The sequence below is a fragment of the Harpegnathos saltator genome, unplaced genomic scaffold (assembly GCF_003227715.2).
Source record: "Harpegnathos saltator strain DR-91 unplaced genomic scaffold, Hsal_v8.6 scaffold121, whole genome shotgun sequence".
Taxonomy (NCBI): Eukaryota; Metazoa; Arthropoda; class Insecta; order Hymenoptera; family Formicidae; genus Harpegnathos; species Harpegnathos saltator.
In genome coordinates this window covers 508,785-525,381 of record NW_020229897.1, presented here as the reverse complement: position 1 = coordinate 525,381, position 16,597 = coordinate 508,785, and the positions used below count along the sequence as shown (strand labels likewise).

Here is a 16,597-nt window from a genome sequence, read left to right as displayed (position 1 = left end):
TGGTGGAACGCCGCGATTAACGCGGCTAACGTCGCCCGCATCGCGTCGTCTCTTTCTCTCTGTAGGAAACAAGAAGAGGGAAATCGCGTCTTACGCGCTAGATTGCAAAATGTTGGAGCTGTCGCGATCTTACCGTGTATATCTCGCGCGAGACGACGTCCGAGCCGCGAAATCGCGCCGCTCACTCTCTTAATCGCTACTATCCGTTAATATCTAATGGTAAGATTGACTTTAGCACAAAAATACATTTTCGTAATTACAGCTAAATCTCTCTCTCTCTCTCTCTCTCTCTCTCTCTCTCTCTCTCTCTCTCTCGCTCTCTCTCTCTCGCTCTCTCTCTCTCTCTCTCTCTCTCTCTCTCGCTCTCTCTCTCTCTCTCTCTCTCTCTCTCTCTCTCTCTCTCTCTCTCTCATTTTAGTAATTAGCTCACGGTGACGCGAGCACGCGTGACGTTTTCACTCGATCCTTCCCCGAAACCCCACTTAGGTCTTGGAGAGCGTCACTAAGAAATCTAAGAAGGAGACTCACAACGACGGGGTAAATTGAACAAGGAAATCGAATAATAAACGGAGGTGCTCCACGGAAATCCTTTGTACAATGAGAGACAGACAGACAGATAAAATGCGCCGTCTGGCAAACAGATCAATCCCCCCTGCCTTCACGCACGTGTAAAATTTCCTTTCCCTGCTACTCGGCTGAGGAAGAATCGCGTTAATCGCTCTTATCGCTCTCGAGGTAACGAAGAACTTTCGTGACGAGGGAATCTTCGAGTCTCTCACCGAGATCTCATGAATCGTCACGATACTCGCACACAACACTGCCGGCCACATTTACCAGCCGACCAGTGACGACACGTCTCGGAGATATACGATATTACGATATTCGTAAATATATATTTACACATGAAGTAACTTTAATATGCACTTGGAAGACAGAGGTTTATATATGTTATATGCATATATCGATATATAACGTAAGTATCTCTCCCTTACTTTCTCCTTGTATGTATCTGTGTGTACACACTGAGAAAGAGACTCCCGTCGTCGCAACAAACGAACGTTTGCTGTTTGACAATTGCGCGGGGAACAGGTCGGGAACAGTTGACGCGACAAATCGTTTGTCGTTATTTGTAATTTTTGACAAGTATACACACACACACACACACACACACACACACACACACACATTGCCGGAGATGCAACAGCCATTTGTTCCCATCACAAAATTGTCGGTCAGAGCAACAAATCATTTGTCACCACAACGGAGTCATTCGCCGTAACCATCTGCTACTGCGGTTGCTGGTGTTTTGTTGTTAACGACAAACCTTTCTCGTCAGTGTATATATATTTATATTTATATTTATATTTATATGGTGTACATGTAAGCGCGTATGAGTGTATAATTTTATACACATGCACGCACCGACACGTACGCCTCATACACTTAGGTAACTCCATAACTCGCCATCCCCGTAATTATTATTTATTTATCGCGCGCCATCGCCAGCGATCAGCTATCCCCGGTATATAAATGAACTGCTTCTCGTCGCTTCCTCCTCAATCCTCCTCACGTCCATCCAGCCAGTGATACACCTTATCTAAGTGTAACCGAAACACGTAATAGAATTTCAACGAAAGTTCGCGCAGATCCGAGACGAGTCCGGATGAGCAGACATGTCATCACGCCGCGGCACGTCTCGTCGAGGTGGATCGGAATCAACTCACTCGCGAATTTCCACGAAGCTCCGCAGATGTATTTGCGCAGAGTGGAAAAGTTTCTTTTCGCGGGGGGAGATCAATCGGAAGAAACACGCGTGTTTGCTTGTGTCTCCACAGCAATCACGTCGGAAATCGTTCTCGTGCTTGTGCGATGTAGTAGACTTCGCTCGCGACACGTGTGATGTGAGCTCTAAATGTTCACACTGACCCTTTTGCTCTATTCGATCGATATATTGAGAAAGGAAGACCTCTGAGAACCTCGTCGCTCGATGTCGGTCGTGATTACAAACGCCATCGAAGCCTCGGCGATTGAGCTCGACACGGCAAGTGCAGATTCGACTTTTGGCCGGGGCAATATTTCTCGCAACACTAACTAAAATAGTCTTTGCTCAAAGCCCGGGCGGGGGGGGGGGAGGGGAGGAACATGTGATATTAAAACTTCAATATTATAATTATTATCGAGGGAAGTGAATCGGTCCGACGTTAGCAGTGGCTCGCTCCGAGTTACGTAGAAGCGCCGCGGCGGAAAATCCGCGGAAAACCGCGGCGCGTTCTACCAATTATATCCGTTGTTAGATTAGATTAAATTACCGCGACCAACACGAGGCAACGGCTCTCGAGGGTCTTTCTTTAATATATTACGTATGACGAGCCTCGCGTGCCTGCACGATATGTCGCGCAACGCTACACGCAGAATTATGATTCCAACTCGTTACTTCTCATCACGGAGCTCGGTTGCGCAGCTGCTCTGAGATTGATATATTCGAGGAATCCGAAAGAATCCCGAAGAGAGAGAATACTTTTTCAGAAAACATACTCGAGAGATACATGTGTTACGCGGCTTGCCGACTTCTTCGTATACTATCGTAAAATCAAAAGCGAGTGACGTTTGAAAATGAATCGCGAGTCGGACTCGGATCGCGATTCATTTCCACTTAAGACACAAACAGTAACAGTAACGACGATATCAACTGACTTTAATTCTATATTTACAGGCTAAGTACCTTAGACTCTTAGATGGTTTTCGCAAATCGAGAGCTTACGAGGCTAACGCGATAAGGGGTAAAGTATAGAGCGGAGAGAGAAACGAATGAATCGATTGTAAAAAATGACGAACGACCTGCCGGTAAATTATAGCTCGACCGCTATGTACAAGTAATTATAAGGCGTCACATCGAAATGCTATATCAACATCTTGCATGCGCGCTCATTTAATTATACCTCTAGCCTCCCGCGTTAATTAGCCGCGTCTAATCTTTAGCTGCCAAGAAGGACCTTCTCGCGTCTCCGAGGCGTATTTAGAGCCTCGCTTGGATTTTTGATATGAATTATTTATTGATCGATGTGGCTGTGCCGCCACATGTGTGTGTCCACAGGTTGTGACGGTCGCGCAGACGGCACGTCGTATTACTTTCTCGAGGAAAGCAAGAAACTATTACGCGCACCTATCACACCCGCAAGTTACGTGAAGAAAGGACAACTTAATCCTAATCGTCCGATCGCGTGATACAAAATCGCGTGATGCAAAACATTCCGCGAGACGAGTTAAAGGACGTTAAAGGGTATCTCTCTTCCTCTTCCTCTCTCTCTCTCTCTCTCTCTCTCTCGCGCGCGCGTATCCTAGAAAATGCTGCAAAATCCAAGGACCTCGAAATCAATGTAATCCTTGCGACGGCGACACGAGTAACAACGAGTTTAAAATGTTCTCCTGCCGGTGATCGTGCGCGCGTTGTCTGACGGCGCGTGGACCTACGAATTGAGAAAAGCCTATCGATACAACCATCCGAGTTTGCGATTACGACGATGTCGTTTTCCATTAAATTGCGAATGTGTGTGTGTGTGTGTGTGTGTGTGTGTGTGTGTGTCGTTGACATTCGGCGTGCACAATTGACAAATGTGTCGCGCAGCGTACGCTAGCAGCGAAGCCGACGGACTTTCATGCCCGCTGCATGAATCGACGACACCCCCCAGCTCGCTGTATTTATCATTACGCATTAGAGTACGCGGTTCTAATTATAAAATCGACAGACGACGTTCGCGGTGAGCATTACGAATATCAAGACGGTTCCGCCTCTCTCTTGTGTTCCGACTCCTCTACGAACGACAAACACAGTCTCGCGAGAATGAGAGATGACAACCCGTGTGAAAGTAACGTCCGGAGATGTGTAATTGTCTGAAGTCTGACAAGAAGGTATTTTTTCAAAGCAACGACACAGGTCCGTCGTACGGACGACGGAATCGCGCCGCTGATCGTCGATGTTGTAACAACACACCATCAGGTGACTGTTGCTTCCTTCAAAGTGGCTTCGAAGAATTCAGGTACGCCCGATCCGGGCCGATTCGCGCGATACAAACCGCTCTTCGCGAACTTCTTACTAAACGTATCCCTCGCGTGGATAAGTACGTTTATGATGTAGAATCTGTCAGATATGTAGTCAGTCTACCTACGATTCTAGAATGATATCTCGCCTGACTTGAACTCTGAAACACGCGGAGCCTATTCTCTAAATATCGCCGGATTTCGTGTGACTCAACCGGGGTTCAGTCGACTTGTCCCTCGTAGATAATCTCGCGCGCGCGTGTCCCACTCGATACGAACAAGTGGAAAGCTGCCGATTCAGTCGCGTCCGACAGCGAGGAAACGTCTGACACGCGATCGGACTTTTCTCGGCATGACGTAACTAGCGCGAAGTGTCGGAAAGGAAATTCTACGAACTCTATTCGCAAAACGACGGTCAGTTTTTGCCTTATCCTCCCTTCGTTGTCCTCTTTCCCTTTTTGGCGATACGTGTTCTCTTTTGGCATCGTCATGAGACAGTGACCCGGGCTCCGCTTACTCCATAGTGTCGTACTTGACCTTCTTCACTTTGAAGTATCGATAGGCCGCGTAGCCGGTGATCGTCAAGAGGACCGCAGCAGCCAGCGTGGAACCGACTGCCACCGGCGCGGTTTCATCCCTGCCAGCGCGAGCGCTCAACGCGGTGCACGAGAACTCGGCGGCGAACTCGTTGTTCTTGAACTTGAACGGCTGCAGCTTCATGTTTCTGCAATTTCGTACGTTTCATTGCCTCGCGAATTGTGTCTCCCCTTTACGTAACGCACGGTACGAGATCGCTCGGAGAGGCGTCGGGGTGTTTCTTACACACTGAACACACACCTGTTATCTCGGGTCAGTCTAAAAGTTCGCTTCGGTTCCTCGGCGGTTAATCCTCCGACGGTAAGTCGGAGTGACACACATCCCGTGATAAGCACGCGGCAAATTTTGCCGGGACGTGGGCAAGGAATCGCAAACAACAACGACTATTGACGAATACTTATTCGTTTTCTCGTTGAACACGGTAGAGCAGGGGTTCTCAACCGGGGGGGAGGGGTACGAGGAAAAGTGATTATAATCAACAGGGATTAAGACGAATTCTGGAATAATCCGGTATTTTTACCGCCGTCAAATTTAAAGAAATGTTATTAAATTATATATTTTTTTACGTATCTGTACGTATATATATATACGCTATCATTGCGCTATCACTATGCGAAGCTTGATAATAACCGTAGATAATAATTTTATAATATTTAAAATGATAATTTCTACAAAGCAATGCTATGTAATAATAAATTATTACAAATTAACTTCTTACTTCAAAACCGTAACAACTAATTTTTACCATAAAACATACGAATAATTTCTCTTTCACAGGGGTGCGCGAAGGTTCGTTGACAAATCTTTAGGGTTGCAAAATACAAAGAAAGTTGGGAAACCCTGCGGTGGAGTGTCCAGCTGAGATGCAGAAGCCGAATCGAACTTTTCCAAAATAACATCACGCACCGCAACAATTGAGTCTTTGAGTCGTCGTTAATTTACCATGTGTTATCAGAAATGAGGGATGAATGGATAAGCGTTTCGTGCCGAAAGCGGCAAGACAATGACGCCGTTGTTACCTGAGGAGCACGCTGGCGTGGTTCTTGCCGTCAGTCAGCGGGATTTCGGTTTCATCTGAGCAAGCGTACGACTTCCCGACCGGCGTGGGAAACAGCATGGAGCTGTGCTTCTGCCCGGTGCTCAGCCGAATGGTCTTATCTGGAACACCAGTGAAACGATCGAATTCAGTGCCCGCCGACTCTCGTAAATCGCGTAATCGATACAGAATTCACCGCGATCGCGCGTCACTCACTTGGCTGCTCGATATGCTCGAAGTGTTTTTCGCTGGAGTTGTAGGTCAATTCGATCTTCTCGACGTACCAGCGCTCACCACCGGGGGTCTGCAACAGAAAGAATCACCGTGTCTCATCGAGCGTTCCCGGGGAGCGTTCACGAAGTCAAGTATCCCTTCGGCCTTACGTTCACTTGTAAAAATTAAATCGCCGTCGGATCAGAGATAAACGACAGCCGAGCGAGCACGTTTCGCGTGCTCGACTCGAGTTTTATCACTCGTGCCGCTTGATTTTTTCGTGGCGCAAGGCATCAACGTGCTACTCCTGATGAAGCGTTCTTACCATTTATACGGCTACACGCCGTACCTGCCGCTCCAAGTTATAATTGCGGAATATCGTGATAGCTGCCGGCACGCAATCGACGATATGAAGGTGAAAATTATAAACGGACTATATCCCAGTAAAAAGGTCATCCCAGTAAAAAGGTATCGATTTTAGCGAAAAGCTAGGCAGGCGTGGAGGAGATTCGGATGATTTATTCTTCGAACAATTGCCCCACCGTCCGGGAAAACTTATATCCCTCTCTCTCTCTCTCTCTCTCTCTCTCTCTCTTCCTCTTTCTCGCAGCTGGAGGGGGGGGAGGGGGGTTTGTCGGTCGCTGAATCGGGAAGAGAAGAAAAGAGCGTAGGAATTACCTTAGCGAAACTCCAAGATAGTACAAAGGCCTTCCACTTCAACGACATCGTCACCGTGTTCTCGTTGTCGCAATTGCCGGTCACGGTCGCGTCCTCGGGCACGTAGATGTCCGCCTCCTGAAAATTTCAACGCGGTCGCGATTAGTCGTGAATCCGCTCAACCGTCCGCGGAGGACGGTTCCTCCTCCTCCTGCTTATCCCAATTTACAAGCGACAATTTAATTCGCGATGCGAGCGATTCTTACTTGATCGTCGCCGCGTATCGTGCGATACTTGACGAGGATGAGCGCGTCCACCTGCAGGAGAATACAGGCTTGTCCGTTGCTGCCGTCTAGTCGATACAGCGGCAGCTCCGTCGAGAAGGATCTGTGCGTGGTCGGCGTTGTCGTAGGCATGGTCGTGGTTGTTTTAAGTTCGGAATTGACTATCGACTTAAAAAGACGTTAAACGACGTGATTGTCAACAATGATTACTCACGGATCGAATGTTTCAAAGAACACCGCCGCTATCGGCGGAAAATAGCCGCGTGAGAGAGAATTTTGGTTCGCCGTGTAAATAACGAAAAATAAAAGGAACAAAGAAGAAAGTCGCTCGCGCGCGCTCGCGCGCGCGCGCGAGGTGACTTCCGTCTGCGAGTGTGAGATAACTTTCCACGGAAATCCCTTCCGGAGAAGGTCACCTGTTGGAACAACAGTATGTAACGAGCTCTGAGACTGCGACTTTGCTCTTCTACTAATGCAGTAGGGTCTATAGCGCGTAAAGTCGTTGCTGTAACGTGCGAGCCAGCAGATACGCGGCGCGGGGGAGGGGGGGGGGTATATAGCACCCGGAAACAATGGCCGCGAGTAATGACAATAGTAAAAGTTTCCGTCGCAATAACGCGGAACGCTTTGTGCGTCGTGACGTCATGTAATATATATACTGTCGAAATGTCAAGGAGTGTGGTGAAATCAGCCAATAGTTGTTACAAAAGCTTGTTACTCGAAACGGATCCCTCGTAACGCATTGAAGTCGCGTCTATTTCCTAACTTCCGCGGCTTGTAATTCTCGAGCTCGATGATTACGACTCGATGGGACGATTCCTCTCGCTCCGTTCGTCGCGAGAGAAAACAATCCCAAGCGACGTAGGACGCTTTTATAATTTAATATCGCGATCATGGGGCTTGACGGCCGAAGTTATTCTTCGACGTAGCAGCAGAGAAATGTTAAAGAGTGTATATAGGAAGAGGGAAAGCAGAGAGAGAGAGAGAGAGAGAGAGAGAGAGAGAGAGAGGGAGAGGGAGAGGGTGGGAGGGAGAGACAGAGGAGTATATATTAAAGTATGTTTGTGCAAACAAGCTGCCGACACGTTAAACATTTTATCGGTCGTCCAACGCGCCTAAGTGCAGACTTGGCACAGGTACACGACTCGAGGATATTGCGATATCGCCCCTGCTCTCGGAGAGTCCTTGCCAAGGGAGTATTTCTTCGGTTTGCCTTCGGTTTCTCGCAAATCAGCACGATCGTCGTCGTGGCGATATATCGCGCCAGTAAAATCCTCGCGCCGCCCTCGTGACACGGTGGTGGTGGTGGTGGTGGTGGTGGTGTTTACTGCCGGAAGTTATACGACTATCGCCACGACGAAATGAAACGCAAATTGCATGACGCGTATCATCCGGCGGAATATTTGCACAGCAACAGGCAACGTCCAGCGTATACGCGATAAACGAGTTAGCACGAGGGATCACGCTAGATCGACCGATCGCCGCAGGATATTCCGTTTTCATTTCAACGTTATTCCGATTATTATGCGAATCTAGCCGATCCAGAATCGCGACAACGTGTAAGTAATGGTATGAAGAAAGCTGCAATTATCAAACTTTAATGTGTGTCAATTGTCTTGCGTCAAATAATCGATTATGTCGATGGCACGATGAGAAAGAATATGATGAAGAATATTTTTGTTTAAAAAAAAGTTGAAGTCTCTCTCTCTCTCTCTCTCTCTCTCTCTCTGTCTATCAAATTTCTTACTAACAAGGAAACCGTCGGGACTGTCGCTCATCGATTTTAATGGGCTTTGGATATGTTCGTCAGAGTGTCAAAAAATATCACACACGTATTTTCGAATGTGCTTATACGTTATTCTTGTTAATATATGCACGTTCATCTATCTCACGTCTTTATTTTGTGTAATAAGTTACATATTATGTCATTAAGATTAATTCTCTTGCATCTTGCAGCGTGAGGAAATATGCACAAGAGGCAATTATTGACTACTGAAGCGCAACTGAAAAGAAGTAGCGCAACGCTTATCTGTGATATTATCTCGTTTCTCTAAAAATTAATCATGACCATATTGTATTATTATACGCGGATCGACGCTCGGCATTAGATGCTCTTTAATTTCTGTCCTCATGAAATCTTTTTAATTTTGCAAAATTAATGGGTGGCTGGGAATAGGTTGAAAAATTTGACACTTTTGCAAAATCTGAACACACCGTTCTGAATAGTAAAAAGTACTGTGAAACTTTTGTAGAAAGTATTTTTTCCATATACCTCGTACTTTAGAAGATATTCGCGAAAAATGAGAATGTCGGTTTGCTTCGAGGGGTTGTCTCATCCTCTAAATCTCGAGATAAGCACACATGAAAATACGTGTCTAATATTTTTTTATGCTTTATAACATATCCAAAGTCCAGGAAAATTGGTGAGGGACAGTTCCGACGGTCCCCTTCGTAAATCGTCTATTTCGTGAGCGAAGGTTAACGTTAACTTTGGGTATTATAAGACGCGAAAGAGAAGATAACACACAAGGGGTGGCAAATAGGGCCAAGGCTACGCGTGAAACTTCAGCCAATACAAAGTGAGAACGGCGTACAGAAGTTTCGATAGAACTGCCCTGCGTGTACATACACACACACACACACACACACTTTATGAATTCCACGCATTATCATACTTTACAGGGAACGCGACCGCCCGACAGCTTTAAACCGTTCCAGCCTTGAGGAGAGACTGCGGGAACCTTCGCGAAGACGTGATTTTCGAAGTTTCCTGAAAACTTGCACGTAATCGCGCCTGTCCCCCTATCTCTGCGCCATGTAATATCAATACGGCGCTGCGGGCAATCTTTCGTCGCGTTTAATTATCGGATTTCAGCATTAAGTTAAATAAGCGCCATAATGAACGCGACGTAACGCGATTACGCGGGATTCGCGACGATGTAGCGTATGTAGGAAGGAGTGGTCGCCGCCCACTGGAAGGACATTAGAGTCTGTAGATGTATACATGATATGCACGACCCGACACGAGAATCGACCTCTCTCTCTCTCTCTCTCTCTCTCTCTCTCTTCATTTCCTCCCTTCTGTGTCACGAATATATTATCGTTTTCTGTGAATCCATTTAAATAATTACTCTCACGTGTGTGTATAGATGTATATACTTCATCGTACTTCTGAAAAGTGCACGAGTCCGAAGGACCTCACCATGTGTGTACGATCGTGGATAGAAAGGTTGCCGGTAATTTTGTGTGCAAGCTCCAAAAAGCACTTGTTTCGCCCGATCGGACAATTCGCCTATCGGAAAGACAAACTTTCCCATTGGACTAGACGAGTACATTTTGAAAAAGTGGCACGAAAAAATGCTTCGCGAGAATCGCTGGCTGTGGTATCACGGTGGTATTACGGGAAAGCCGATTAACGTCTCTCGAATGAACGACGAAATATGCGATAGAGAAATTATCTCTATAAATCAAGGTCGATCGTTGTCCGATCGTTTGAAAAATCCGAGTGTGTAAATATTTGCGTTCGCGAGGAGAACTCTCGAGGGATGCGAAGAGGACAGTCGTCCACTCGCGACGGAAGGAGTGCGAGTGTGAAGGAGGAGCTGTACTTACCAAGGGCGATCTCGTCCTTGAAGTAGGCATCTCCACGAAGACTTTCGGCGTCCTCCGTGTGGTGTAACGTTGCTCGTCCACTTGTCCCGGTATCGACGAAGGGAAGGGAATACTGAACGCTATGCCCGAGACACACCCTACCAAAAAAGAATTCCGCTAAAATGTTATTATGATTGTCGTTGCACGCTACAGTACGCGCTGCGTTGAACATTTATCTTGTATAAATCGATAGCGGAAGAGCCCTCGGTTCTGCTTTCAAGACGACACGCTAGTCAGACTGTTGTACAATTGACTTTAAACATGTATGAGCAAAGAGGTTGACATATGTGTGGCATATGTGGCAAATTGAAAATCGATCGCCCGTTTCCTTGCATTTGCATATTTTATAATTTAGCTTGCTCTCGCGCTCAAAATAAACGAAGAGAAAGGGAAGGAAGGAAGAGAGAGAGAGAGAGAGAGAGAGAGAGAGAGAGAGCATCGCGCGTTCCGTTAAATCGAATGAAAATTAATCGAGCTCGGGGCGCCGGAGAATATTAAGAAAGTTCGCGGACTAATCGCCGGCCGACCGTATACGAAAGTTTCGCGAGCAATCGTGCAATTTGCATAAAAGTGCTCGCGAAATGAGAAACTTCATTTCTCACGTAGGGACGATCATCGGTCTCCCCGTCGGCGGTGTTCATATAGCTGGCGCTCTGCTATCTACAGTCGCGCTATAATTGTATTATCATAGAGTTTGCCGGAAGTACCGAGAAAATGCTACTCCTCAGAGCGCAGACATTCCGCGTAGGGATTCCGACGGTTAAGATTTTCAAAGCGCGACTCGATTTTGATTCGCACTTTGCGACAGATTTAGGACTCGGTAAAAGATTTGCCGAGCCTCCGGGATCACCGACGTTCGGCGCTCCAATTCTTCGACGCGCACGGTGCGTGCGGAAAATGACTTTTCGTATCCTTCGTCTCTCCTCTTCTCCTCCCCCTTTCTCTTTCTTTTACTCCCACATTCTCCCTCTTTCTCGTGTTTCACGCGAGATCTTTCATTCTACCATCCGTCCACCATCGAACGAAACGCATCTCTTGACAATTACAGTCGAAATTTCTGCCTGAAATTTCCGCTCTTCTCTACACGTTAAAGAGTTCAATGGCGCGATGGTTCTACCCGGTGCGATCGGCACAGAGAGTCACACATTTTCACACATTTTGCAAGAAATACCGCGGCTCGGAAGATAGTCCGCAGATAGTCCTGTAAGAGGCAGGAATTACACGGTTATTTTCCGGGAAACTCACACAGCAGGAAAATCGCCTTCGAGTGTTCGCCGCGACGTGCCATGGCGTTGCCGCTGTCGCTGCCGCTGTTTGCTGTTGCTGTTTGCTGTCCGCACGTCCGCTGGTCCGCACCCTTGACGGCCGATGGATGCGGAAGAGCGAGGACACGAGGAGTCGTGCGCGGAAATGAGATCGCAAGCCGATTCCGCTCGTACGGAACAGTTGCGGTCGGTGGCGACGTTCGCGAGGCTTGTGAGGAGAAGCGAGAGAAAGCTCTCGGGGGTGCGGATCGATCGATAGCGAGGCTTTCAGCATGCGCTACTACGCGGCCGCCGCTCCGCACAACGTGGAAAAAGCACGACTCCCCCGTCGGTGACGTCGACGTGTCCGCGTCGGCGTCGTCGGTGCCGCTCCTCGCGGTCCCCGTCGTCGTCGTCGTCGTCGTCGTCGTCGTCGTCGTATTTACAGGCGACAGGACTGTTCATTCATATTACGTGCGCCGGATACGTCCACCGCGACTTCACCCCGCATTTCCGTGTCGCGGGCATGTATAAATAGTCATGTACAAGCGGAGAAAATTTCGTTTTCGTCGGCTTCAATCGTCGCTGAGAGAGAGAGAGAGAGAGAGAGAGAGGACAATGATTTATTATCGCGCCGTTTCCGCACGTCTCGGCACATCTTGCGAAATTATATTCTCTGCCGGGAGAAATAAATTGGAGACGGGAAAATGAATCGTCTCGTCCGGTGTTCTCTGTGCAATCTCTTTCTCACACTTCTGCTGGGAAATCTGTGAGAGAGATATTCTTTATGATGCAACGAGCGCTTAAAAGGCTCGCCTTTGTGTGATTTCTTTCCCTTTAATCGCGAGATTTTCAGATAATTCGCGCAACAGACGAACTTGAACAAGGTGCACCGTTTATTTAGTTTTGCCGAATCTGCCCCCGTGAAGCTGCTTTTATCGTCCTTGACCTTGGCTATCTTAACTTCAACAATAGCGAAGTATACTTCGTCCCGTAGCCGGACAATAAAATGAGCTTAAGGAAGAATAATGCGCGCATTCGCGCGTATTCGCGCGCGCATTCGCGCGTATTCGCGCGCGCGCGCGCGCGCGGATTCAGCGCAATACACACACATTCGAGGAGACGTTCTCTGAAACTTCTTCAATTATAAACAACCGGGGACAACCGGCGAGATAATTCGCGTGCGAGCTGCGACGGTAAAATTTCCAGCGCTCTTTCACTGCCGGACGATCGCAGACGACGACGTAACGCGCGGTAGGCGCGGCGACATGCTGGTGCTGCGAGGGCACACATGAGGGTCGTATTTCGTTGACCTAACACGTGGGCAGTTCGTTACCTGAAGTTCGAGAAGTTTTCGGGTTCTCCGAATTTTTCTCGGCGAGCCGTACGGCGCGAGCGTGATAAAAAAATTCTTTAAAGATCTCACGACGTCGCGATATGCAAGCAACACGCACACACATCGCATCTACGCGGTATCGCGTGAAAAGTTAGCGTCGTCTGCATTACAGAATAAAGGAAATTTATTTATTGCACACATGCGTGTACAGATTACGATGATTGTATGCGCTGACATAATTGCAGTGCAATGCGTTTCCGCGATTTACCGTGCTGCATTAAAATGTCAGGCATTCAGCGCGCGACGGATTTCTCATTTCTCCCCTCGCGTTCGCGTTCACGTTCGCGTTCGCGTTCGCGTTCGCATTAACTGATCTTCATTTAAATAAGGAAATTACGGAATAACACGCCAAACCGAAGTCAAGCGTGTTATAAGGAAATTGGCGGGCGAGTCGTGGCGTCGTGATTTTGCGAAGCGCCATAAAGCACCGCGCGCGACTCGCGTGTGTGGAAAAATATAATATTCCAAAGTTTCTTTTTCTTTTTGTTAATAATAGCGTGAACCACGTCGACTCGTTATCCGGCCCGCTTACGTCAGAATAAATATTTCCCGCATATTTTCCGCACGTTTATTCGGCAAAGTATAGACGGGAGTTCGCGTGACCAAATTAAATATTCAAATCAAATATTCAGTTCCCGCCACGGATAGACGAAATGTCGATTTCGCGTGTGGGGGGAACTTGCGCGAATGAGCACCTGTTCGTTTTCGCCCATTTAATTCCGCTTCGGTTTTTTTCGCAGGAGACGACATGGGAGACGTTCCGGGTATGTTCCGTCGGAACGATATCGGCACAACGAGTTCGATCCATTCAGCGAGAGGGCCAAAGCGCAGAGTCGGTGGCGTTTGCTTGGTACTGACGTGCCAGGAGCGTTCCGCCAAAATGCTCTGAAGTCTGGATAGGGTGGGTTAATGTCTTCCCCAAAGGCACGTTGTCGCATGAACGCCCACGAGCGAAAACACCCACGCGAATGTCGATTGATTCCAATTCCGGTCGTAACAAAAACTTGTGCCGTTTCCGTTCGGCACGGTAATTGGACGGCAGGCAGGACGGTATGCATGGTATATTAGCCTGTGCGCAGATTAGTATGCTATTCCACGATAGAAGAGCTATATTTAGATTCGGCAACCGCGATTGATTTACCGCGATGTTGATCTATTATTGTTGCCGACGATCGATCGCCGCCGCAGCTTATGCGTCTGTCGTTTCTCTCTTTGTCTCAGCGACCGTGTATGTATCTTCCCTCGTTCTTTTGGCATTTTCGCACGAGAACTGATAAGCGGGGGAGCTTATCCACTTGAGAAAGTATTTATCGAGCCGACTTTATCGCATCGATAAAATGTCTACATTTTAAATTGTATCATCACGTCGATCTATCTCTCGTTATACTAATGTTTATCCTTTTATTATCCTTTAATGTTTCGCTGCGCGTTTTTATGAAAAACCGTTAATCTCGTTATTGCACTTGAGTATATCCTTCGCCGAAAGAAACGTACCTGGAAGATCTCACGCGTTCCTCAGACCCCATCCAATTACGGAAAATAAATTACCATCGAGTAATTACGATCGCGAGAAAGGTTCAGTTCCCCAAGCTGCTGTCAGATGACATCTCTCGGTGCGGAGAGCGCAATACAAAATGCAGTACGAAGCGGACTAACGCCGCGAGATGGCAACGGTTGCCTCATCGCCGGCTGGTTGATAGGGAAATGGCCATCGCCGGTCTCTTACGAACGCGACTGAGAAACGAGCGAAACAATAGTATTTCTGCGTAACTCGCGAGTTTGTCGCAGTTCGCGGTCAAACGCGGGTACGAGGTATTGGTACTTAGTAATCAGCCGCGGAAACGGAACGTCAGTGGCTGACAAGACTTCCTTGAGTCATTTTATGGCATAGAATATGCTGGTTCTGAAAGTAAGAGACACGAACTTGCAAAGTCCTGCGTGAGCTCTGCCGAGAACTGCTTTTGGTTTCTAGGCGACCGTCGCTAATTGCATCCCCAAACGCTCCCGTATTCTTCAGAATTTTTTATCGAGAGCAAACTCCTCCGCATCGATCAAACCTGAGGGAAAGATGTCGTTCGAAGAAGAGAAGAGTAAGCAATTGCCTCTGATGGATCTCTAGTGATCAAATGAACAATAGCGAATGCAGTTGACTTGCAGTTGTGAATATTCTAATGTATCCTTCTGTTGTTTCTGTAATTAGAAAAATTCTTGAATATGCCGGTAGAAGAGAAGAGGGCTTTGTACAAGGGACAGGTGATTACTCTGGATCAAATTCCCACATGGTCGGAATATTGGAATGAGAACAAGTCTACCATTGCCATTAAGGATCTTAAAAAAACTGAGGAGATTGACGAAGATTTGGCTACAAAAATTTCGATATGGCAAGGGGACATAACATCGCTTGAAATAGATGCCATAGTTAACGCTGCAAACTCGAGTTTACTGGGAGGTGGTGGAGGTACTTGATGTTCCCGATGAAAAGTATTGTATACAACATATATGGTATCTTTGTTGATACAAATACCTTTCTAGTTGATGGAGCTATTCACAGAGCAGCAGGATCAAATTTAAAAAAAGAATGCGCAACACTAAGAGGATGCCGAGTTGGCGAGGCTAAAATTACCGGAGGCTACATGCTACCAGCTAAATGTAATTTTTATCGAAAGAACCAAGTTTCAAGTAATCTTGGTGTTCTACTACAAATCTCAATTTCCAAATGATATTTCAGATGTTGTTCATACGGTTGGCCCCCAAGGTGAGAAACCAGACAAATTAAAGGAATGTTATGAGAACAGTCTAGCTTTGGCTAAGGAGAATAATTTGCGCACTATCGCATTTCCATGCATATCGACTGGAATTTATGGATACCCACAAAAACCAGCAGCCAAAGTAGCTTTATCAACAGTCAAAAAGTTCCTTCTCAAAAATAAGGATGTTGTAAGATTGCAAATTTACATTTGGTGAATTTATGATCCTATTGTTTCACATATAATTATTGATACTCAGGATGGGATTTTTCTTATAATTTTACAGATGGACAGGGTTATCTTCTGCTTATTTTTAAAAACTGACAAAGACATATATGAAGAGCTATTGCAAAAATATTTTGCTCTTGAGTAAGTAGCTAAAGTGGCAACTCCTTTTATTTCGCAATGTTTTGTTACATTTAGTATGATCTCTTTTAAGGTTGTATCTGACTGGAAAAATATTAATATATACAACATTGTATGTATCTAACATATAATTCTATTTCCTACCCTATTATTTCTGAAAACCTAAGCATGTCGGGTTATTATCTTATTATTAAGAAATAAATCGCTGAGAATAAAACGAATTTATAAAATATTCGGTCGCTTTGCAGAGGAGCACGACTTTACAAGAAAAATTATTCCCAACTCTCATTTTGTATCTACAATTTTTATACCTACAATTCTTAAATTTGAAAGTTTCATCACGGTATCACGTTATAATTTTATAGGTT

General features: G+C 46.5%; 2 protein-coding genes across 2 annotated transcripts; one reads left to right on the top strand and one right to left on the bottom strand.

Annotated features, from left to right (window-relative positions):
* Positions 1 to 391: 391 nt before the first annotated feature.
* LOC105183958 (uncharacterized) lies at positions 392 to 12,039 on the bottom strand. The gene is made up of 7 exons (XM_011142423.3): positions 11,722 to 12,039; positions 10,438 to 10,574; positions 6,808 to 6,993; positions 6,563 to 6,679; positions 5,888 to 5,975; positions 5,655 to 5,793; positions 392 to 4,762 (listed from the first exon to the last, which is right to left on the bottom strand). Exons 1-7 carry the CDS (start codon positions 11,762 to 11,764, stop codon positions 4,552 to 4,554), a joined length of 921 nt encoding a protein of 306 aa, XP_011140725.1. The 5' UTR covers positions 11,765 to 12,039; the 3' UTR covers positions 392 to 4,551.
* A 2,740-nt stretch (positions 12,040 to 14,779) lies between these two features.
* On the top strand, positions 14,780 to 16,360 carry LOC105183959 (macro domain-containing protein RSc0334). The gene is made up of 6 exons (XM_011142424.3): positions 14,780 to 15,025; positions 15,089 to 15,206; positions 15,317 to 15,574; positions 15,649 to 15,765; positions 15,845 to 16,053; positions 16,150 to 16,360. Exons 1-6 carry the CDS (start codon positions 15,011 to 15,013, stop codon positions 16,234 to 16,236), a joined length of 804 nt encoding a protein of 267 aa, XP_011140726.1. The 5' UTR covers positions 14,780 to 15,010; the 3' UTR covers positions 16,237 to 16,360.
* The last annotated feature ends 237 nt before the right edge of the window (positions 16,361 to 16,597 follow it).